The sequence below is a fragment of the Cryptomeria japonica genome, chromosome 2, assembly GCF_030272615.1.
Source record: "Cryptomeria japonica chromosome 2, Sugi_1.0, whole genome shotgun sequence".
Lineage (NCBI taxonomy): Eukaryota > Viridiplantae > Streptophyta > Pinopsida > Cupressales > Cupressaceae > Cryptomeria > Cryptomeria japonica.
The window spans coordinates 469,591,243-469,613,533 of record NC_081406.1 but is presented as its reverse complement, the minus strand read 5'-3'; the positions used below and the strand labels follow the sequence as shown (position 1 = coordinate 469,613,533).

General features: G+C 37.0%; 1 protein-coding gene across 5 annotated transcripts in view; it reads right to left on the bottom strand.

Moving 5' to 3' along the window:
* The window catches only part of LOC131051852 (uncharacterized), a 57,060-nt gene that overhangs the window by 434 nt on the left and 34,335 nt on the right, over window positions 1-22,291 (bottom strand). For 4 of the 5 annotated variants that reach the window (XM_057986612.2, XM_057986660.2, XM_057986543.2 and 1 more), the window contains exons 14-15: window positions 193-252; window positions 48-83 (exon numbers count right to left, since the gene is read on the bottom strand). In XM_057986612.2, the coding sequence (XP_057842595.1) occupies window positions 48-83; window positions 193-252 (96 nt within the window). Of the gene's footprint in view, window positions 1-47; window positions 84-192; window positions 253-11,488; window positions 11,726-22,291 lie in introns of those variants that run through there. The other variant, XM_057986730.2, reaches the window with a different exon arrangement.

Here is a 22,291-nt window from a genome sequence, read left to right as displayed (position 1 = left end):
TCTGAGATTTTAATGAAGAGTTAGAAAAAGGGGTCTAAGAACCATACCTCTACTCTTCTATCAAAGCTTGCTTTGCGATGACCCTGATTCAAATATACACAAGGATTCAAGAATTGCACAAGAAATCTAATGTCATCAATAGTCTTTTTATAATTCATTTTTCTTTCCTAGAAGGATGGAAGGTATTCTTACTGGACTTCTCACATTTGAGGTCTCAGGTTGAGAAAGAACCTCAGGGTTCTGTAAGTTTTCCTGCATTTTAAAAATAGAATTTAAAAGATGCTGATGCAGAATCATCAAAATGAAATGAAATTTTCTAATGATCTCTATGATTAGGACACGAAAGTTGAATTGTGCAGAAACCAACAAAATATTCCAACCAACAAACCACAAGGCCTATTTCTGACGATCTCCTATTTCCTTGCTGATCATGGATATTTTGCAATGGATTTTGATCAAGCTTCTATGAAATTTTTTGTTATTTTGGAAATTGTTAAATATATTGATACAAAGCGGAGTTTAAAAGTACATATTTATTAAATTAGAATAGTCCTTCAGTGGTCAGCAAAGAACCTTGCCTGTTGGAAGGAAGAAATAAATTCTACTATGACAAGAATCCCGGGCACTATAGGAGTATTCCACTACATAATGTCCAGTAAGCAGTTACAATATCAACCCACATGGTAGAAACCTAAATACAAGACTATTTCTCTGGATAGTTTTCAAAAATAAGGTATAGGAATATTTCACTAGACAGTATTGTAAAGGTGGTTGACAAAGTTACCCAACATGAATGGTCAAAATAACAAACGTGGAGCACCACCACTGGAGATAGACAAAACAACTGTTCTGAAATTTGTTGTATGCATAAAAAAATAATTGTATCAAGTCAAATGTCAAGCTAGATTCTTATCTTTTTGACGAGTCATGATTCAAGAGTTTGGTTTTGTTCATCTATATGCTTTTTATCATGTTCACGAAGGATCAATAAACTGGGCTCCCAAATGCAACCTACACGGCAAATAAAGGATTGCAAAATCATTGGCATAATCAGCTAGTCTGTTGGATTTTTCTCAAAGAGGAAGCTTCCAAACACTCATTGTTATATTGCTCTAGGATGCAGTTTCAGCTGCAACAGATTATAAAAACTTCACTTGAAGAGGCATTGAAAAATTTATCTCAATAGAAGAATTGTTTCAGCGCTTGATGGACAGGTTTTGCCACTACTATTCTGCACCTACACAAGACTAGTATGTGGAGTCCATACATTTTTATTCAGAGGAGGCAAAGGTGAGATTCCTTAGAGACAGGAGGGAACAGTTAATCACAAAGATTCCATTCTTGACAAAAAAAATTGATGGTTGATCAAGGAATAGAACAAATTGTGGCAGTGAGGTAATAATTTATGTTATGAGGTATCATGAAAGTAAAATTGATGGTTGATCAAGGAATGAAACAAATTGTGATGGTGGGGTAATAATGTATGTTATGAGGTATCATGAAAGTAAGGGCAAGGTCAATCAAAGAAAACAAGGAAAGTATATTGCCAAACTAGGAATGGAAGAGGGAACACCCACTGGTGAGAAATGGATAGAATGAGCAGAGAAGATGAGAAGGTTTACATAGGCATGCAAATAAGTGATGAGAGGAGCAACCCTTGCCAAACAAGGAATAGATGTTGGCAAAGATTCTTGGAAAGGGTGAGGTAAGACAAGAAGAATCTTGTCAAAGAGGATTGGTAGGCACAATGACCATGGTTTAGATGAGGAAATAGACCCAGGTTCAGTGATTATAGAAGACTCAATAAGGTCAAAAAGGAGAAGAACGGAATTCCAATTACATAAAATTAGTGTTGCCCCATGCAAGTTTGTTCAACAAAGATGAGAGAATTTTTATTTAGTGATGAATGGCAATTTGAGGATGTGGTTTTGTGAGAGGAAGAGGGAGAGTCTTGACAAGGTACAATCGAAGAAATAGCTAAGAGAGACCAATAAGGATGGCTGCATAGAACTATCAGAATCAAACACCGCCTCCATAGCATGTGCAATTCTCTTTAACTAATAATAAGGTGTATGAAGAAACAAAAACCCATGTGGCAAAATGTTGGGAACTCAATCCTTATTACAGTCGACCATTAGGCTTAGATATTGGAACACCTTAAGATTATGTGATGCAAATATAGTTCCAAATTTTATACCAGTTCGTTTAGCAACATAGGGGAGAACATTAAACAATACACAAACCACAAATATACATGACAAATGAGATTTATGTCAGAAACCCTTTGGTGCAGTCACGGGTAAGAGGATCCCCAAAGGGTAAGTTCGGTCCGTGCAACAAGATCAAAACAACACAAAACAACACAAGAGAGGGAGAGAATGCCAGATCAGGCGAGGATCAGTTCATTGATTCAAATGCAACTATTGGTAACATCCGGCTTACATGTAGGCAACTGTCTTATTACAAAAACACATCCATATGCATCAATCCAGAAGCAAACATCGAATTCCAATTACGATCTACTGTTCTAATCCTTGAATACTGAAATCTACTTGCGATCCTAAGATCAAATACATCATTATATAGCACCCGGGAACATTCGGGTCGGCCAAGTAAGTTCACATTCCCCAAAGGTAGGAAAATGAAACGTGTAGATAGGTCGGCCCAAAGATGAGATGAAAATCCTCCAGAAAAGAATCACCACAAAGCGCAAACCAACAAGAGGGTTGGCTAGACATCGAAGATCATCCCACACGTGATAGGTCAGCTCCACAAATCAAGGAATCGCTCTGCAAGATTTGGGAACACCAACTAGCCGTTAAGCTTAAACATTCGAGGAAACAGAAAATTGCCATCCAATCTAGAAGTGATAACTTGCCGGAAATAGATCCAAATGAAACGTGGATCCTTGAACAAGAAAGATGAACAAGAATGGAGTTCAAATCCAGCTCTGCAAGAGAAATGATCAACGCCAAGGAATCCGGTAACTCTCAGAAACAAAACTGCTGAAAAGAACAAAGAACAAAGAAACTAAAAGGAAACATTTTTTGGGGTGATGCAAGATTGCCAAGAACCAAGGATGCTCCTGCATCAAACATCCGAGGTTAATGAAAAGTGAGTCCCTCACTTTGCAGGGGCTTGAGGAAAACCAAGATGGTCTACCTCAGCCTGGGAAATCCAAGAAGAATCCTCAACTGGTCTGCCTTTCCACTTCACAAGATACTCTCTGTATTGCAGGTTGCGCGTGCTCTTATTAACTCTGCTATCCAAAACTTCTTCAATCTCATCTGGTTTCTTCTCAGGAAGCTGCTCCAATTCCAGTTCACTGTCACTAAGTTTTGCCTCATGTTACTGATAAAGATCTGCAATATTTAAAATAGGTGATATGTCCAGGGTGTCTGATAGCTCCACTTCATATGCATTACTTGAATCAAATTTCCTCAAGATCTTACATGGCCCAAATTTCTTCATCCTCAACTTATTATAGGTTCCAACAAGAAATCTCCCCTTTCTTAGATATACCATCACTTCATCTCCAACTTCAAATTCCTTATGTCTTCTTTTCTCATCTGCCTTCTCCTTATATTTTTGGTTCATATCTTCCAAATGCTGCTTTACCTCTGTATGTAGTGCCTCCATATGATCTACAAATGTTTCTTCTTCTGTACTCCTCTTAGCTTCATGACTGGTATCTTTCAATTCTAAAACTCCCTTAGGATTCACTCTAGTAAATATCTCAAATGGTGTCTTCCCTGTACTCCGGTTTACTGAATTATTATATGCAAACTCTGCCTGTGCCAATATCAAATCCCAACTTCCGGGTTTATCTCCAGTCAAACATCTCAACAAATTCCCCAAACTCTCGTTCACAACCTCGGTTTGTCCATCTGTATGTGGGTGAAACGTAGAACTAAACTTCAAATTTGTCTTCATCTTCTTCCAAAGTTTCCGCCAAAAGTAACCAACAAACTTAGTATCTCTGTCTGAAACAATGCTCTTTGGTAACCCATGCAATCTCGCTTCTTTGAAAAATAAATCTGCTACATGAACTACATTTGTTGTCTTCTTACAAGGTATAAAATGTGCCATCTTTGAAAATCTATCCACCACCACAAATATAGAATCATTCCCTCTTTGAGACTTCGGTAATCCCAATATGAAATCCATGCTTATATCTTCCCAAGGTCTCTCTGGTACTGTCAGAGGCTTATATAATCCGGTATTCTGACTACTTCCTTTTGCAACTTGACAAATTCTGCAACTCTGAACAAATTTCCTGACATCCTTATGAATCTGAGGCCAAAAGTAATTCTCACTCACCAAAGCCACTATCTTATCAATCCCAAAATGTCCTGCCAATTCTCTACTATGTTTCTTCTTGATCAAATTGTCTCTCATAGAACTCTGAGGTATACACAATTGATTTCCCCTAAACAACATCTCATCTTGAATGAAATAGCCAACCACTTACTCCGATCAGCAACAACAGGTTCAACACAAGCTCTCCAAGGTTCTGCAAAATCAGGGTCTTCCACATATAGGGTCTTCAATTCATCAAATCCCAATACTGCAACTCTCATCTCTGTTATCAAATTTCTTCTTCTACTCAAGGCATCAACGACCTTATTTGACTTCCCACTTCGGTATTTCAGAACAAAAGTGTATCTCTGCATAAACTCAACCCATCTCATATGTCTTTGATTCAACTTACTCTAACTGCTCAAATACTATAAAGCATGATGATCCGTGTACAACAAAAACTCCTTAGGCAACAAGTAGTGTCTCCACTTCTTCAAGGCTTGAATTATGGCATAGAACTCTTGATCATACACTGAATATCTTCTTCTTGCATCATTCAACTTCCCACTGCAATATGCTATAGGTCTTCCTTCCTGGGTCAACACAACTCCAATTGCACTTACACTAGTATCACAATCCACCTGAAAGACTTTACTGAAATCCGGTAAGGCTAACACAGGTTGCTCAGTCACCTTTTGTTTCAACAATTCAAAACTCCGGTTTGCTCTAGTTGTCCACTTAAAATCCTTTCGGTCTCCCCTCATTGTCTCAGTCATAGGGCTACAAATTGCACTGAATTTTTTTATGAACTTCTAGTAGAAACTAGCCAGTCCATGAAATGATCTTACCTCTCCAATACTCTCTGGTGTAAGCCATTCAACAATTGCTTTCACTTTCTCAGGGTCCATCTTCAATCCATCCGCAGATAGCACAAAACCCAAGTATACAAGCTCCTCCTTCATGAAACTACACTTTTTCATATTAATCAGCAACTTCTCTTCTCTCAATCTCTGCAAAACTTGTCTCATGCAACAAATGTTCCTCTTTTGTCTTACTAAAAATCAAAATGTCATCCAAATATACAATCACAAACTTACCCAAGAATTTCTTCAATACCTCATTCATCAATCTCATAAAAGTACTCGGTGCATTAGTCAATCCAAAGGGCATTACCAACCACTCATACAATCCTTCATTTGTCTTAAATGTTGTCTTCCATTCATCACCTTCTCTAATTCTAATCTGATGATATCCACTCTTCAAATCAATCTTTGTGAAATAGTTAGCTCCACTCAAACAGTCCATTATGTCATCCATCCTCAGCAAAGGAAACTTGTACTTCACTGTAATCCAGTTTATTGCTCTTGAATCAGTACACATCCTCCATTCTCCATTCTTCTTCGGTGCCAACATAACAGGTACTGCACAAGAGCTCAGACTTTCTCTGATCAGACCTTTCCTCATCAACTCCTGCACTTGCCTAGTCAACTCTTCATTCTCTATCAGTGTCATCCGGTGTGTTGCCTTATTAGGTAGGCTAGCTCCGGGAATCAAATCCATGCAATGACTTATGCTTCACACAAGGGGTAACCCATTAGGTACATAATCTGAAATGATGTCTTCATACTCCGTCAGCAATTCTTTTATCTCTTCCGGTTTCAAATCAGTTTCCTTAGGTATCAACGAATAACACACATTTTCACTCTTCAACCCATCTAGAAACTTTCTCCCATCGACCAAACAGATTCTGACACTCATGTATATCTCACTTCTCAGGGGTTCCTCCAAAGGCAACAAAGTTTGCTTCTTCCCATTTGCAACAATAGTATAGATATTGCCTGTCTATCATATTGCCAAGGCCTTCCCAACAAAACATGGCAAACATCCATAGGCATAATATCACACAGAATCATAGTATTCTCCTATTTTCAACTTAACCAAACATTGCTCACTTACCAAGACCTTATGAACATCCCGAATCCATGCTATCCGGTAGGGTTTAGGATGTTTCAACCTCTGCAACTTCAACTTATTCACCATCTCCTCCAAGACCAAATTATCTGAACTACCACTATCAATAATAACCTTACAACACTTACCTTCCACATTACGTCTTGTCCAGAACAAATTCTTCCTCTGCAACGGTTCCTTATCTGTCTCATTCTGCTATAGGGCTCTTCTTATCATCAAAGCTTCGCCATCCTCCAGTTTGTTCAACGATCTAGTAGGTTCTTCTACAAAAGCGGTTCTTCCACCATTCTCAATCCTCTTATTTCCTTGTCTACATTCAAAAGCTCGGTATCCTCCACCACACTTGAAACAAGTTCCAATAAACTTTCTGTTATCATCTCTCTTAAAACCCTAATTCTGGTAACCACCTTGTCCACCATTCTGGTAGTAATTTCCTTCATTTCTCCAGTTTGAATTTTCATCACTCTTATCTTCTGCCTTTCCTTTATTCTGTTCTGAAAAAGATCTGCCACTTCCGGTAAAGGATCTACCTCTCTGAAATCTTCCGCCTCTTCCTCTTTGTCTCTGCTCATGCCTCTTATTCAATCTTTCTTCAACTTTTAGGGCATACTAATAAGCTTCTTCCACACTCTACAATTTCACCATACTAATCTCATCTTGTATAGACATTCTTAAACCATTAACATACTTCGCAATCTGCTCAACTTCATTTTCAACATGTTCAAATCTGATGTTCAACTTGTAGAACTCCTCAGTGTACTCCTTCACACTAGATTCTTTCTGCTTCAGATTCTGCAACCTCCAGAACAAATTGACTTGATAATCCGCCAGCAAAAACTTCACCTTCAACTTACTCAACATCCAATCCCAAGATTTAATTTTGTCCTTTCCTTTCCTCTATCTATTAGTCTGCAAATGTTCCCACCACAAGGAAGCATGTCCCTTCAACTTTGTGCAAGCAAATTTCACCTTCTTCTCCACCAATACCTTTGAAATCAAAGTATTTCTCCATCTCGGTAATCCAATCTATCAACTCATCCGAATCCAACTTACCACTATACTCTAGTGGGTTAAAGTGCGGTTTACTGTTCACATTTGTCAAAGCTCTAATCACCCTTTCATCATCTTGCGCCAACTCCGAATGACCTCCATTTTCCGGTTCATCATTGTGTTCTTCTTCTTCATCACTTACAACCTCAATATGTCGACCCCTTCTCTGTGTGGTCTCAACAACATCCAAACAAGCCACAATCTACCTCAACATGTCCATCACTGCCAAATCAGCATCTCTCCAGTTTCCACCTCTTCGCGCCATAGGAGCAAGTCCTCTGCAGCTGCAGGTTGGATCCTCAATCTGCCACCCTACAACAAAATTCAATAGGATGAACCTTTGCTCCGATACCAACTGGTGCAGTCACAGGTAAGAGGATCCCCAAAGGGGAAGTTCGGTCCGTACAGCAAGATCAAAACAACACAAAACAACATAGGAGAGGGAGAGAATGCCAGATCGGGCAAGGATCAATTCATTGATTCAAACGCAACTGCTGGTAACATTTGGCTTACATGCAGGTAACTGCCTTATTACAGAAATACATCCATATGCATCAATCCAGAAGAAAACATTGGATTCCAATTACGACCTACTATTCTAATCCTTAAATATTGAAATCTACTTGCGATCCTAAAATCAAATACATCATTATATAGCATTCGGGAACATCCGGGTCGGCTAGGAAAGTTCACATTCCCCAAAGGTAGGAAAATGAAACGTGTAGACAGGTCGGCCCAAAGATGAGATGAAAATCCTCCGGAAAAGAATCACCACGAAGTGCGGACCAACAAGAAGGTCGGCCAAGCATCAAAGATCATCCCACACATGATAGGTCAGCTCCACAAATCAAGGAATCGCTCAGCAAGATCTGGGAACACCAACTAGCCATTAAGCTCAAACATCCGGGGAAACAAAAAATTGCCATCCAATCCGGAAGCGATAACTTGCTGGAAAGAGATCCAAATGAAACGCGGATCAAAACAAGAAAGATGAACAAGAATGGAGTTCAAATCCAGCTCTGCAAGAGAAATGATCAACGCCAAGGAATCCGATAACTCTCAGAAACAAAACTGCTGAAAAGAACAAAGAACAAAGAAACTGAAAGGAAACATTTTTTTGGGTGATGCAAGATTGCCAAGAACCAGGGATGCTCCTGCATCACCCTTTTGGAAAAAAAAAACCACCAACAAAAGGAGAGTTACAATTGTATTATTTAGGAAATAGAGTATCCAATATATTAGTCTCTTTCATAGAGTAACTCAATCTATAGATAACAACATGCTACCTCCAAACAAGCCTCACAGCATTACCACATCATCAGGAAATGACACATCAATCCATTCCATCCATACAAACAAATAGATATAGCCACTCTCATGGAATTCCAACTGTCCCAACTGTCTAACTTAACAGTCACACAACCAAATCATGGTGGTACATGATGCTTTCCTCAACTTGGGTGAATAATTAAATTATTAATTAATTATAACTTAAGTTGTCTTAAGGGGGAGATATTAAATAGGCAAATAATGTATAATTATTTTTTTAAAAGTGTTCTAAGTTACCTTTTACTAAAAACAAAGGTTTTAAGTTGTGCCTTCAAGGCGATGCCTAGGCACAAGGGGGTCTTCACTCCCATAAAATGTTTATTATTTTATTTCTTCCAAATGTTATAAAAAAAGGTTGAAAACTCATTGTTGAGGTTAGACACATTACACCATTTTAAGAGAACTTGTGTTCATCTCTAATTTTCTTGAAGATGAAAACCCTATTGAAAATAATGTTTTTGGGGACAAAACCCCCTCTAGCTGGTCTTAGTGGTTTCATTGAGGAATCACAGTTGCACCTGCAAATGAAGTTTTCCCAGTTTGTTGCAAAAATGGAGATTTCTATGTATGTTGATTTGTTTAATATTTTGGTGTTGTTTGTGAAGAAATTTTGATGAAGTGTTTGAAGGATTCGAGGATAGGCAGTACCATACCAGCAGGCTATACCATCCTCCTGGTTATACCATCAATTCTGCTATTTTTGGTTATTAATCTCAGTCTTTGCAGGCTGTACCATTTTGTGCACAGAAATCAAATTTTTCTATGAGCTGTACCTCATCACAGTGAAGCCGTACCACCAGGAAAAGAGGGTGTGGGAGTTAGGAAGTGAAATGCCCTGTTTGGAAATCCCTATCACCTAATTTGGAGGCACCATGCAGGGTAAATGACAGTCCAAGCACCTTGTAGTTGGACTTTGGAGGTTGTGAGGTGATCGGAGGGGACCATACCTTGTGGTTCTTACTGTACCAGGTTTATTTCAGACCTGATAATGACGGAGTATAATATCAGTTTGACAATTCAGAATTATTTCAGTGTTTGGGTCAGTTTAACTATGTAGAGAAGTGGTTCTTCCAGTGTGAACGTGTTGGTTATGAGCTTGGCAATGTGTGGGTGAAAATTGATTGGTGTTACCTAGCTGTTCTAATGCACTTTCCAATTATTTGAGAGTTGCAGCAGTCAAGAGATGAGTATATCAATGTTGGGTTGGTTCTACGTGTATGGGTATGACTATAACAAAGCCTTATAGCATGTTGCAGTGTCATCTCCTATCTACTGATTGGTGAGAAGCATAGCTTTATAGCATGTTGTAGTGTCATCTCCTATCTACTGATTGGTGAGCAGCATTTTCTCCATTTTTAGTAGTGATTTTGATCTAATCTATCTAAAACTTTAATTCCCACATTCATATACTCATCCCCGTGAAATGCATAATAAAATGAGCCTAGATAAGCCCGTAAAAATATTCTCCAAGAAAACATTCCCAGTGTCGGCTTGCCCCGAAATTTGAAACATATTTTGTGACGTTTGTTATAAAAACAAGCCTAACCCCCTCATTTTGGGATGTCTCTATCAACCACTATCACACTCTCAATTGCACTTTTCAAAATTCGAGTGAGCAAGCGATTAAGCATCATCAAGGCAGTGAAGGAGAGGTCAAAGTTCAGATTTCAAGTATTCATGATGGCATCCATGATCAAGATTCAAGACATTATGAAGACATCCTACATGACATAATCAACCTTCGCATGAAGACTTCAATGCAAGATTCATCAAGGTATCAAGTTCCAATTCAAGCATTTCAAAGTCAGATCTAGCCTTATCCTCAAAAAATAAGCTTTTACTTCAGCATTTCCATTACATTTCAATTCAATTCAAGGGTTAATTCCATATACATATACTTTGTCCTACCCAATCCAACATTGGACAGCACAATGTGTTTTCAGTCTCGCACTATTTTTATTGTAGCATGGTATGCACACCCTTCAAGTTTTTTTTCCTGCCACATCATCTTTTATTACGCTATTTTCTGACACTACAATAAATTGCATCCCCAAATCTGAAAATAAGTTTTTAAAAAATAGAATTGCTTCACATTTTTTGAAACCCAATAAAATCATATATATATTAAGGGGCTTAGTTGGGTTCAAACCAACCAAGATAATTTGATTGTTGAATGAGAGAGACCTTTGGAGGGATGGTGGAAAGCGAATTTTGACGGTGCCTCTAAAGGCAACCCAGGACCTTCAGAGACAGGGGTTATTGTGAGGGATTAGAAGGGTGAAATTTTGGATCTAGGTGCTCAGAGGTTGGTTGAAGGTTCAAATAATTTGGCTGAAGTGACAGCGGCGTTGTTAGCCGTTAGGATGTGTAAGCAGTTAGGTGCTAGAAAAGTGCATTTAGAGGGAGATTCTCTAATTATTATTATGGCATTAATGAAGAAGGGAATTGAGGCATGACACCTGCAAGGTTGGATACACAACATCATTGAAGAGCTAAAGTATTTTGACGATTTCCAATTAAGCCATGTTAAACGCACTGGTAATGTTGAGGTGGACATCCTTTCCAAATGGGCTCTCACATTTAATGCAGTTGGAGATTTTAGATTGAAAGATTTTCGGAATGTTTGTTTTGAGGAGGAAGCAGGTAGTGAACATTAATGTCATAGCAGACAGTTAATACAGATGCAAAAGAATATGGATTTCAAAAAATCGATGTTGTTCAATTAATCAAGGAGACAAAGCTCCTTTAAATAGAGTTACAAAGACGATGTTTCTAAAAGAAACAATCGTTAACTAGAGGCGAAATTAGAAACAACTTAAATGACCATTAATAACACAAAGAGAAAGATATTATTCTAATACCCTCCCTTAATGGTCATTGTTCTAACTACCAAGAGAAACAACAGAGAAGGTTGCCCCCTTCTTCTCAGAACACGCTGCAACAGAAGACAAGAGCCTGCCACTAACTCTGCCACTTGAGATGAGTCTGCCACCAACCCTCCTAGAAACTGCAGAACTTCTGGAGATACCCAAAACAACACCAACCGTCCAACCTGATGTTGGAGAACTGTCCCTCCCTGTAACCAGAGACACACCAAGAACAGTTGTCATGATTTTGAGGAAAAAATCGGCAAACCCTCCAAACTATTGCAGATGAACACGATGCCCGAAAATAGACTGCAAATAAGAGACTAGTGTAGATGTTCGCACAATAACTCCAAGTGCGACGAAAAACAGACTACAGCAAAGTACAATTTTTGAAGAAAAAATCATAAACCCTCCCATGATTTTTTTTTACAGGGACAAAAAATATTTAAAAACCCAGAGACTTTTTTCGAGGGAAAAAAATATTAAAACCCATCAGAATTTTTTTCAGGTAAAAAAATATTAAAAACCAAAACAAACATCGATGCCCATAAGCCATCTTTACGCTTTTTGAGGCACGAAAAACGAGGTACTAAGAAGATGCTAAGTGCACAAAACTTGACTGCCTTCCAACATTAAGTTGGTCAATGACGCCATCTTGCACGTTTCCCAATGCACGGAAAACGAAAAACTGAGAAGAGGTGCTGGCACGAAATTCAAAAAATTCGAATCCCAATGCAAAAACAGAGGCAGATGCAGGTACAGACTTCAAAAAATGAAGTACGACTAGCACGAATTTAAGAAAAAAATTCCGGCTGACCCAAAAAAATCCGAAGACAACCCAGAAATCCTGGCGAAAAACCCAGAAGGAATCTGCTGTCGAAATCTAGATCTGCTGGCTCGAAAATCGAGGCACGAAAATCGAGGCACCCACAAAATTCTGACGACGACCCAGTTGAGATCTCGAAAAACCCACCACGAATCTGTGCTCAGAAAAAAATTTCGACTGAATCTGAAGGGTCAAAACCCTAGCCGAAAATGCAGATTTTCGTCCAAAAATGGCAGAAAAAAACCTGCAAGTGGGAAAAAAACGCGTCGCGTGGTTGTGCGAAATGCAGGAGAGACAGGTCGCAGGAGAGAGCAGAAAATAGAGAGAAAACCCTAGTAGTTGTAGCCAAAACGAACTGCCAAAGTAGCAATTTCGAATAAACAAATAAATTTTTCAAAAAAAACTGAAAAATTATTTTCGAAAATAACTTGGCTCTGATACCATAATACAGATGCAAAAGCATATGGATTTCAAAAAATCGATGTTGTTCAATTAATCAAGGAGACAAAGCTCCTTTAAATAGAGTTACAAAGACGATGTTTCTAAAAGAAACAATCGTTAACTAGAGGCGAAATTAGAAACAACTTAAATGACCATTAATAACACAAAGAGAAAGATATTATTCTAATAACAGTTATGTACGGCTGTCAGAGGAATGTGAGCTAAGGGCGGCGTTTGAGGTTGGCGAGGATATTTCTTATTGATGATTTTAAAGATTTATGAATTTGCATTAATTTATTTCCTCGTTCTCTCGAGGCTTCATTGAGACGATAGTCGTAGTTTTAGCAAAGCTCTGTGGAATTTTTTAGACATTGTTTTGAGAGGTGGTGAAGCGGGGAGTCTGGCGAGTATGGAAGCTAATTTCACCCTTCGAAGCAGGAGACAAGTTTACTCTTTCTATGGGGAGATTACCATGAGGCAGCTGCAAAGGATGTTTAAATTTTCGGACGAGTTGTTGGCTCAGAGCGCAGCAATTGTGGTAAGGGGTGCTTTCAGTTTACTCAAATTCAGACACAAATCAAAGATGGATGTGTTCTCCCTTATCATGGCTTGGGGTTTGGAGCTGGGAGAATCCACGACAACAGTTAGGAAGGTTATGCAGACAATCGTCCATGACGATTTCCTGGTAGGGATGGACTCCTTCCTTGAGTGGGCTGAGCCGGGTGTGGGGTTTGATGCTCAAGAGAGATTAGAGGTCGGTGGCAATGGTGGTAATGCAGGTTTATACCCCTTTCTTCGGTGGGCAAGGGGAATGTGTAAATTCCACCGCAAGCAAGAGGCTAGAAGGGGCTGGGATGCATTGAAAATGATTGCAGAAATCAAAGAGCTAGATGAAATCATTGCATAGGCCAAGGTAGAGGCCGAGGGTGCTCAAAGGCAGGTGTTGTGTCCTAGACCGACGAAGGCGACAGAGAACAAAGATGCTAGACTGGCGAGGAGTAAACGCCTGCGGAAAGTCCAGTAAGTGGGTGCTTTCCATTTTTTGGTGGTGACTTGTCTTTTTTGGATTGGCATCTTTTTAGACTTGGTTTAGCCAATTTTTTGATGTAATTGGGAAGGTTTGTAGGGTAGCCTTGTAGGGGCAATTTTGGTAGGTTTTGATACTTTATGTCGGGTTGGCAGTTTAGCCCTTTTCGTGGTTTCAAATACTTGTTTGGACATGTTATGCAAACTCTTTTTTGGATATTAATAAAATATACATTATTACCGAGCAAAAAGAAAAATAAGGTACCTCGACAATGAAACTGAGTTGTAGAATTAGTTAAGTGACTACAATAGCTAGATTTGGTAACCGTTGCTTAATGAATGCTTGATTGCTTGCTCACTTAGGCTTGAATTTTCTAGGGTATAATTGAGATCTTGAGAGAGGTTCTATGTAACAAGAGGTTACAAAATGAGGGGGGTAGGCTTCCTTTTATACCTAACCGTGCCACAATTATTTGAATTTTTGAAGCAGGACAACATAGAGTCAGATTTCCCATCCACAAGAAGTGATTGTTGAGAGGTATATATATACATATATATGTAATGTATGCATATATACATATATATGTATAGATATATATGTATATGTATACATGTATACATATGTGTGTGCATATATGTATGTATGTATGTATACACATATGCATATGTATGTATATATACACATATATATAAATGTATGTGTATACATGTATACATATGTATGTGTGTGTGTGTATATATATGTATGTATTTATGTATGTATGTATGTATGTATATACATGTACATATATATGTATATATGTATATATATGTATATGTATACATATATATACGTATATGTATATATATATATACATATATATATATATGTGTGTGTGTGCGCATAATCGTGATAGTATATCTCATTTCTATATTGACGGAATGCATTTAATTTCTTAGAATGCCTTGGATGATAGTACCGCCAATGGTTTCATAATTGCATCTTGTTGTAATTGCACTCCATTGAATAAGTGAGAAATGATTGTGCTTGTGCAATTGCACTACGTTGAATAAATGAGAAGTGACTATGCTTGAGTAATTTCACTTCGTTGACTAAGTGAGAAGTGACTATGCTTGTTGTAATCGCACTCTGTTGAATAAGCGAGAAATGATTGCTTATTGTAATTGCACACTTGGCTAAATAAGCATAGAATGGTTTCCTTTCACTTATTGCATCAAGCACACCGCTGTAGAAGAAGAGACCTAGCTGGCTCTGCCACCTCGTGTGTTTAGTTGATTAGATCACTTCATGTTGCTGCATTTTAGCTAATTGGATGTGGTCCTATAGAGCCTATGCTCTCACCTTGCCCATCTCGAGAACTGGTTGATCAAAAAGTGATATGGACATTGCAATGTTGCTTTGATTAATCGAAAAGTGAAAAGGACATCGCATTGTAGTTTTGATTTAGTTGAAAATTTTCCAAAAAAATTAGGGTAGTTACTACATACATCCAACAACTACTTAGACAAAGATGCAACAATGAGTTCTCCTCCAAATGACTTGTAGTTGCAACCATTGCGACATCGAACTTAGACAAGCCTCCATCTGAACTTTCCTTGTCTCAACTATCTCCCTAAACAAATGATATTGTGCATCCACATATTTAATTATAGTATGATAAATAGGATTTTTAGCTAGACAAGTTGTACTTTTATTGTCACAATCCAACACTACATAATTCTAAAATCAATACTATTACAAAGTCTTTGTAATCATACAACTTCCTTGAAAGCATATTTTGTAACCATGTACTCTACTTCAATTGTGAACAACATAACCGCCTACTACCACTTACTCATCCAAATTACTACTCCACCAACTATAGGAAAGACAAAATTGCTATTTGACTTCTAGTTATCCAAACCTCCAACTTAATCATTATCAACAAACCCTTGTATGTTCAGCACCTTGCCAACACCATTAGAACCATGAAAGCATGAACAATAATTTAGAATTTCTTTCAATAACATAATAACTCTTTTCACCTGATTCACAATGTTTTGTCAGGGTTTGACATTAACCTACTTAGAGCTCCCATTGCTTGGGAAAGTCAAGCCTTGGCTAACCATTACATAAATCTTCCTACCACACTTACATATGGAACATTACACATGTCCTCCAAAGCCTCCACAATTTTTAAGACATTTTCCAAGACTCGACTTATTGTCGATTGATTATTGCCATGCATGCCAAATCGTCACAAAATAGTTTCAAGATACTTCTAGGTCAACCACAACTTTTTTCTAGTTCTACTGGACAAATGAGCCTTGCATTCCCTAACCAATGCCTTATTGTTATATCATCAACATATAAAATAAATGATTAAAACATAATCACCAACTTGTGTGCAATACACACAATGATCAATATTAGTCCTTCCAAAATTTAGTTCCAATGCTTATGCATCAAAATTTTGATACCACATATGCAATAACTAATTTCCTCCTAAAAATCTCCATATGCAAGAATGTTGTCTTCATATCAATCTAATCCACTTCAAAATCATTTGTTGCAGCTATAGATAACAGCATCCTAATGATTTTCAACTTAGCTACAAAGGAAAATGTTGTGTATGAGCTACAAAACTTTTTGGAGAGTGTCAATAAAAACCTATGTTACCAAGTCCTCGCAAGGTCCTTGGACCCTAAAATTCCAAATGGAGTCTCGATTCTCAATTGAGATGGCTTGAGATTTGCCAAGAGTACCCTAGGTGTCCCATGTAGGACCCACAAGGTACCCAAGGCAGACCCTTGGCAACCCCAAGTAGACCCTAGAAGTCACAAGACTACAACCAACAAAAAAACACATTTTTTTAACCTTTTAAAACAAACACAGTACCCTAATTTCACCCTAAAGTGATTATTATTCACTTCTTTTGCCTAAAGTCAAATATTTCTGCCTCACTTCACAAACAAAAGTTACGAAAGTAGTTTTTTCCTACCAAGCTACCATTTTTATTCTTGAAGGTGGCTTGATAATTTTTTCAAAGATTAAGACTACAAAGAGAAAGAATTGCAGTTACAAGATTTATCTATCAAAGGTATTTTTCAAAAAATATTGAATTTTTCCAAGTGTTCCAATTGTTTTGTTATTCATTTGGAATGGTTGCTCATTCTAGATCAATTGCCCCCAATGTAGAGTTTATTTTTAAAAATGTTTTGAATGTTTTTATAAACCTTTTATACATAAAATAAGGGCTATAGTGCCACTTTTAGAAAAAAGTTAATACAATGTAGGGTTTTAAATTGTTTTGTTATTCATATGGAATGGCTGCTATTTCTAGTTCAGTTGCCCCCAAGGTAGAGAGTTCATTCATATTTGATGCAGCATCACCTCTTTGGCAACATACATACATGACTAAACTTTCTAGAGGTGGGGGCTATTGTTGGTGTTGTAGCCAATGTGAGATTAAGTATAAGGGCTCATACAATCAAGTGAAAACCGGCCTATGCACTATGATAGCTTAGGAATAAGAGTTCTTCCCAAGCCAAATAAAAAAGAATTACCAATAGAAATAATTATGGGATATATGAAAGAACAACAGGATGCCAACATGATAAGTAACAAAGCAAAGGAAAGGGTACATCCTGTCTCCAAGAAAGGATCACAAAAACCTCTCGATGGCTTACCAATAATGGCCGACCCATATCCTTTCATTCCATCACTGTCTTTCCATTGTGAAAGGCCCTCAAAATGAGGCAAGGGAAGTTGCAAATGAGAAACACTGCTCATTGCATTTACAGCAATGGGCTTCTTTCCAACATTATTAGCACATATTGGTGAGATATGGTAATAACATTTGCCGATACACCTATTGACATTAATCTTAAGTATGAAAAGGTGTGCACCACCTTATCAACCAAAGAAAAAGATTCTATAGAGACACCATTTAGAGTAATCAAAGATACATGGCCTAAAACAAGAGTGTCCATCATTTGTAATTGGATGGAAGGATTGCAAAAATAGCCCACAAGTTGATGTCATTGTGGTGTCCCCAAAAGAGAGAATGTTTTTAAGGCAATTGATTCTGAAGAACAAGTGAAGGATGCAACCTTCATTTCCAATAACCTTGTACAATCCATTAAGATGGTGAGCTCTGAAAATATTGTCCAACTCATAATGTAAAACACTAAAAATTGCAAGGCAACTGGTAGTGAAGGGTACATGCGGGCATAATTTTTGGACACCATGTGTCTTCACTCCCTCAACTTGATAATGCAAAAGATTAGCATAGAGATTGAATGGGATCTACACAAAGGCCCATGGACTCAAATGTTTGTGAAAAATTATCATATGTCACAAGCTATCTTCAAGAGCTTCTCCAATTTGGAGTTGTTGAAAGTAGTTTTATTTTTTAGTATGATTTTAGATTTCTTTGATATGTCATCTACTTTTAATTTTTTAATTATCTTTATTTTTAAACCATGTTAGGTTGTCAAGACTTGATTCGCATCACAAAATCAATTCACATCACATGCAATCATCTTGAGATTACTTTTAAAGGTGCAAGAGCACCACTGAGTGCCATGGTCATCAACATTAGTTAAAGCGTATGCAAGCAATCATTTACAAAGAACCCAAAAAGTAAAAGCGTTGATTCTAGATGGCAAGAAGTGGGCTTGTTTGGAATAGTTTTTTTGTTTCATTTCCCATAATGAATATAATTAAGTGTGTGAATACAAATTGACCATGTTTGAGTGAAATTTATGATGGCATAGACTCTATGGTTGAAAAAATAAGGACCATAATAGAATCCAAGGAGAATGACCCCATTGAAGTATTTTCCAAAGGAGTGCAAAAAAATATTCATGACCACAGGAACAAAATGACCACACTCTTGCATCTCCTAACATTTGTTTTGTCTCCAAAATATCATACGACAAAGATAGTTTCCTTGCCAAGGAGGGTGGCACCATATAGAGATGAAATGTTTCTATTGGGTACAAGACTGCATTTAGAAAAACATTTTCAAATGTTGATATACAAAGTGCTTGAGTGAATTTGTCCACTTTATATATTCAAGGAATCATGATGTTTGTGCTCTTTAATAAAAGTACAAGAAAGATGTTCATGAATGGTGATACATAAATGACAATAAAAATTCTATCTCAAGTATGCATTTTTTTTATCTTTTAACTTCTCACTTCTATTTTGCTGCTTTATATTATAATTTATGTTTTATAATTGTAAATTTTGTATTGAGTGTGCAAGCAATTTCAAAGGGTTGTGAGTTCTTCTATCGAGTGGAATTGGAGTACATACTATTTTATCAACTTACTTCAGCACAACCAATTAAATGCAAAAGATGTTGAGGACTTGGTCTGTGGTGAGGGAGTTATTAAATTTTCATTAAACCTTTGTTATAATGTGTATCGTGCACTTATGTTTTGGCTTGAACAAACATTGTATAGTCTAGAAGAGGCAAGATTAACTACGCTGTTTTGGTCATAGAAGTGACAGGCACTCAAAGTAGGATGTCTTTAATTTGCTGGCGTGTGAATATTAGAGCCACATATGTGCCCAAGCATATTATTATTGGCTCTTTCACTCTTTGGGAAAATGTGGGAAAGTAAATTTTCTACTTACCTAGTTATTAAAATATTTCTTTGTATGGCCTAGGGTAATTTGTGGAGCAAGAGCATAAAGGAATGTACAAAAGGATTCTCAAGGTATTATAGTAGCTCCCATCCATTGATTTATTGTGCTTTAGTTTAGAGTTACTATTAAATACTGTTGAGTACAAAAAATATTGAGCTCATTGATTTAGAAATGGCTAAAACAAATTTGGACATTATCACACATCATGCTGATATCAGCATGCTAGAGGTTGTACTTGTGATGGAGAATATCAAAGAAAAAGTCCTTAAAGTCACCAAAAACAAAGCAACCTTAAACAGTTCCAAGGGATAGTAACTTGTCTTTTCCAGCAAGTTTCTATCCCTACTGAGTTTGTACCCCAAATTCTAGAGTCTACTAAGAAGAAAAAGTGACGAGATCAATTAGTCATGCATGCAAAGGACATGGAGTAGTGGTTTGAAGATATCTGCCACCAAGGTACAAGGTTATTAGATCATTTGTATGCTTTGATATCTAAAGTGAAGAAGGTTAGACAAGAGATTGTAGATATGGAGAGATGTATGACATAAAAACTTTGTTCCTATAGAAAAACTTGCATAAAAACTCAAACATGACAACATCCTAAAATTGAATAAGGTACATGAAGGGCAGATGTTCACATGGAATGGTCATTACTGTTTTCTAATGAGAAAGCTTCTACTTTAATTGAACAAAAGAACAAATTATCTTAGAATGAAAAGTTTGTTTATGAATTGTAACTGCTATTCCATTAAGTATGCTGATGAACAGGGCCATACATTTAATTGGATGATGTACAGAGTGAATTTCAACAATCGATCAGAGAGAAGTTTGGAAAAAATCAACATGTATGACTTAACAAAAATTATTGTTCACATCCAAAGAGGAGAAGAAAAATCAGCAGAATTGACAACATTGATTTTTTAGAATAAATTTGCAAAACAAATTGTTTAAATAGATCATCCAAGAAGAAGAAAAAAATCAGCAGAATTGGCAACATTGTTTTTTGAGAACGAATTTGCAAACAAATTGTTTAAATAGATCATCCAAAAAGAAGAAGAAAAATCAGCAGAATTGACAACATTGATTTTGAGAATAAATTTGCAAACAAATTGTTTAAATAGATTCAATGGATGTACTAGGTGAACCTAAATTAAATGAATTTTTTCAAAGCATCTAGAAAGTTGCTTTAGTACTGAGATCTTTCAGTAGGGTTGTTAAGTAGCTAATTTTAGCTGTCTCTAATTTTAGTCGGTTGTGCTTTTTTGAGAAAATCTATTCTGGAGACCTATTCTTAGATATCTTATTTCAAAAGATGAAAGATTTGAATTCTTATCCTTCATTCCATTATTAGATCGTAAGAATCTTTTTAAGATCCTAACTAAAGATTGCCTAAATTAGACTTGGTATCAGTGGATACATTTTATAATGAAGTTTGTATTGCAAGCATGTTATTCTTAGTATAGAAGTTACAGTTAGCTTTTATTTTATTTTCCATGCTAAGTTTTGAAATCCTTATAAATGCCATTTGCACTTAAATTTTCAATAGTAATGTCTATTCCTACTTGTTGCTAATGATATTGTTCATTGAATTATTTGTTTTTTGAATCAACTGCCTTGTAAATTGGGTAAAATCAAGTTATTAATGCAATCTTAATGTTCCAGATCTTATTATAGGAAGTATTGTAGCTTTGTATGTGGTTCATCGTAATTAATTAATAATCCTTCATGTTTGTGTTTGTTTCACAATACAACTAAGTTTTACTTCTGATTTCTAGTCTCTACGTTTAACTAAAAGTTGCATGCATTCATTAGCTGTGTTATATCTTTTACCATAAGTAAATAGTTGTAAAATGCAAAAGCTCTTGTTCAATGCAGAAGCGTGAAATCGCCTAGTGCCTAGCCTGAGAACTAAAAACATGCTTTTAGTGTAATTTTGTTTGTATTGCGTACTTCAGATCATGTAAGTTCTAGGGATTTTAAACTGAAAGTGTAAGGAAACTTATCACTTCCTTCACTTCTAAAAAGGGATCTTCCCCTCATAATTTGAAGAATAGTTTTACTATGCATGTTCCATTTTGTGTCACACTGAATGATGTGAATTAAAATGCTAAAAATGTACTACATGGTAGATCATGAATTGACAAGGGATCTTCTCATAATCTATGGGTCACTCCCATTTGATGATTGCCCACATCCACAACCAGTTTGTTCGGGAGAGGTTTGTACAAATCCATACATAGATAAGCACCCCAAGATTTGGGTAAGTGGCTATTTAGTCTTGGATGGCGTTCCCTATGTTCTTTTAGGCATAGGTTTGCTAGAACCCATTGGTTACAAGTGGTAGTCTCACCTTGACATAGGAATTCATTGGATGCAATTGGTAGTCTTACCTAGACATGGACTATAGCGAGGAGAATTTTTCTCCAAGGATCAAGCAAGGTTCCATTTCATCCTTTTATTTTTGTGGGGCAATGGAGAATGAATGAAGGGAAGGGGGAGGACAAGTGGAATTGAAGGAATCCTTGTCTCTCACAAAGGAGTTGAATCATTTGAGACTACAGTTTGGAATTTCAGGGCTATGGTGTAGGCTGTAGCCTCGTAGAATTGTAGCCTGGTTCAATTGGATCCATTTGAAATATTGTGCTATAGGACAGAAATGGGATTTTAGTAGCAGGGTTGAAAGGGTCTAGTTTTTAGAGCGGCCATAAGAGGGTTTGCATGCATGCCTAGATTTTCAAAAAGTGAAAGGATTGTCATCATATCATTGGGCAAGTCACTTGTATCAAGATTATAAAATAGATATAAACTTATATAACAATATAGTAAAAAATCAAATTACCACCA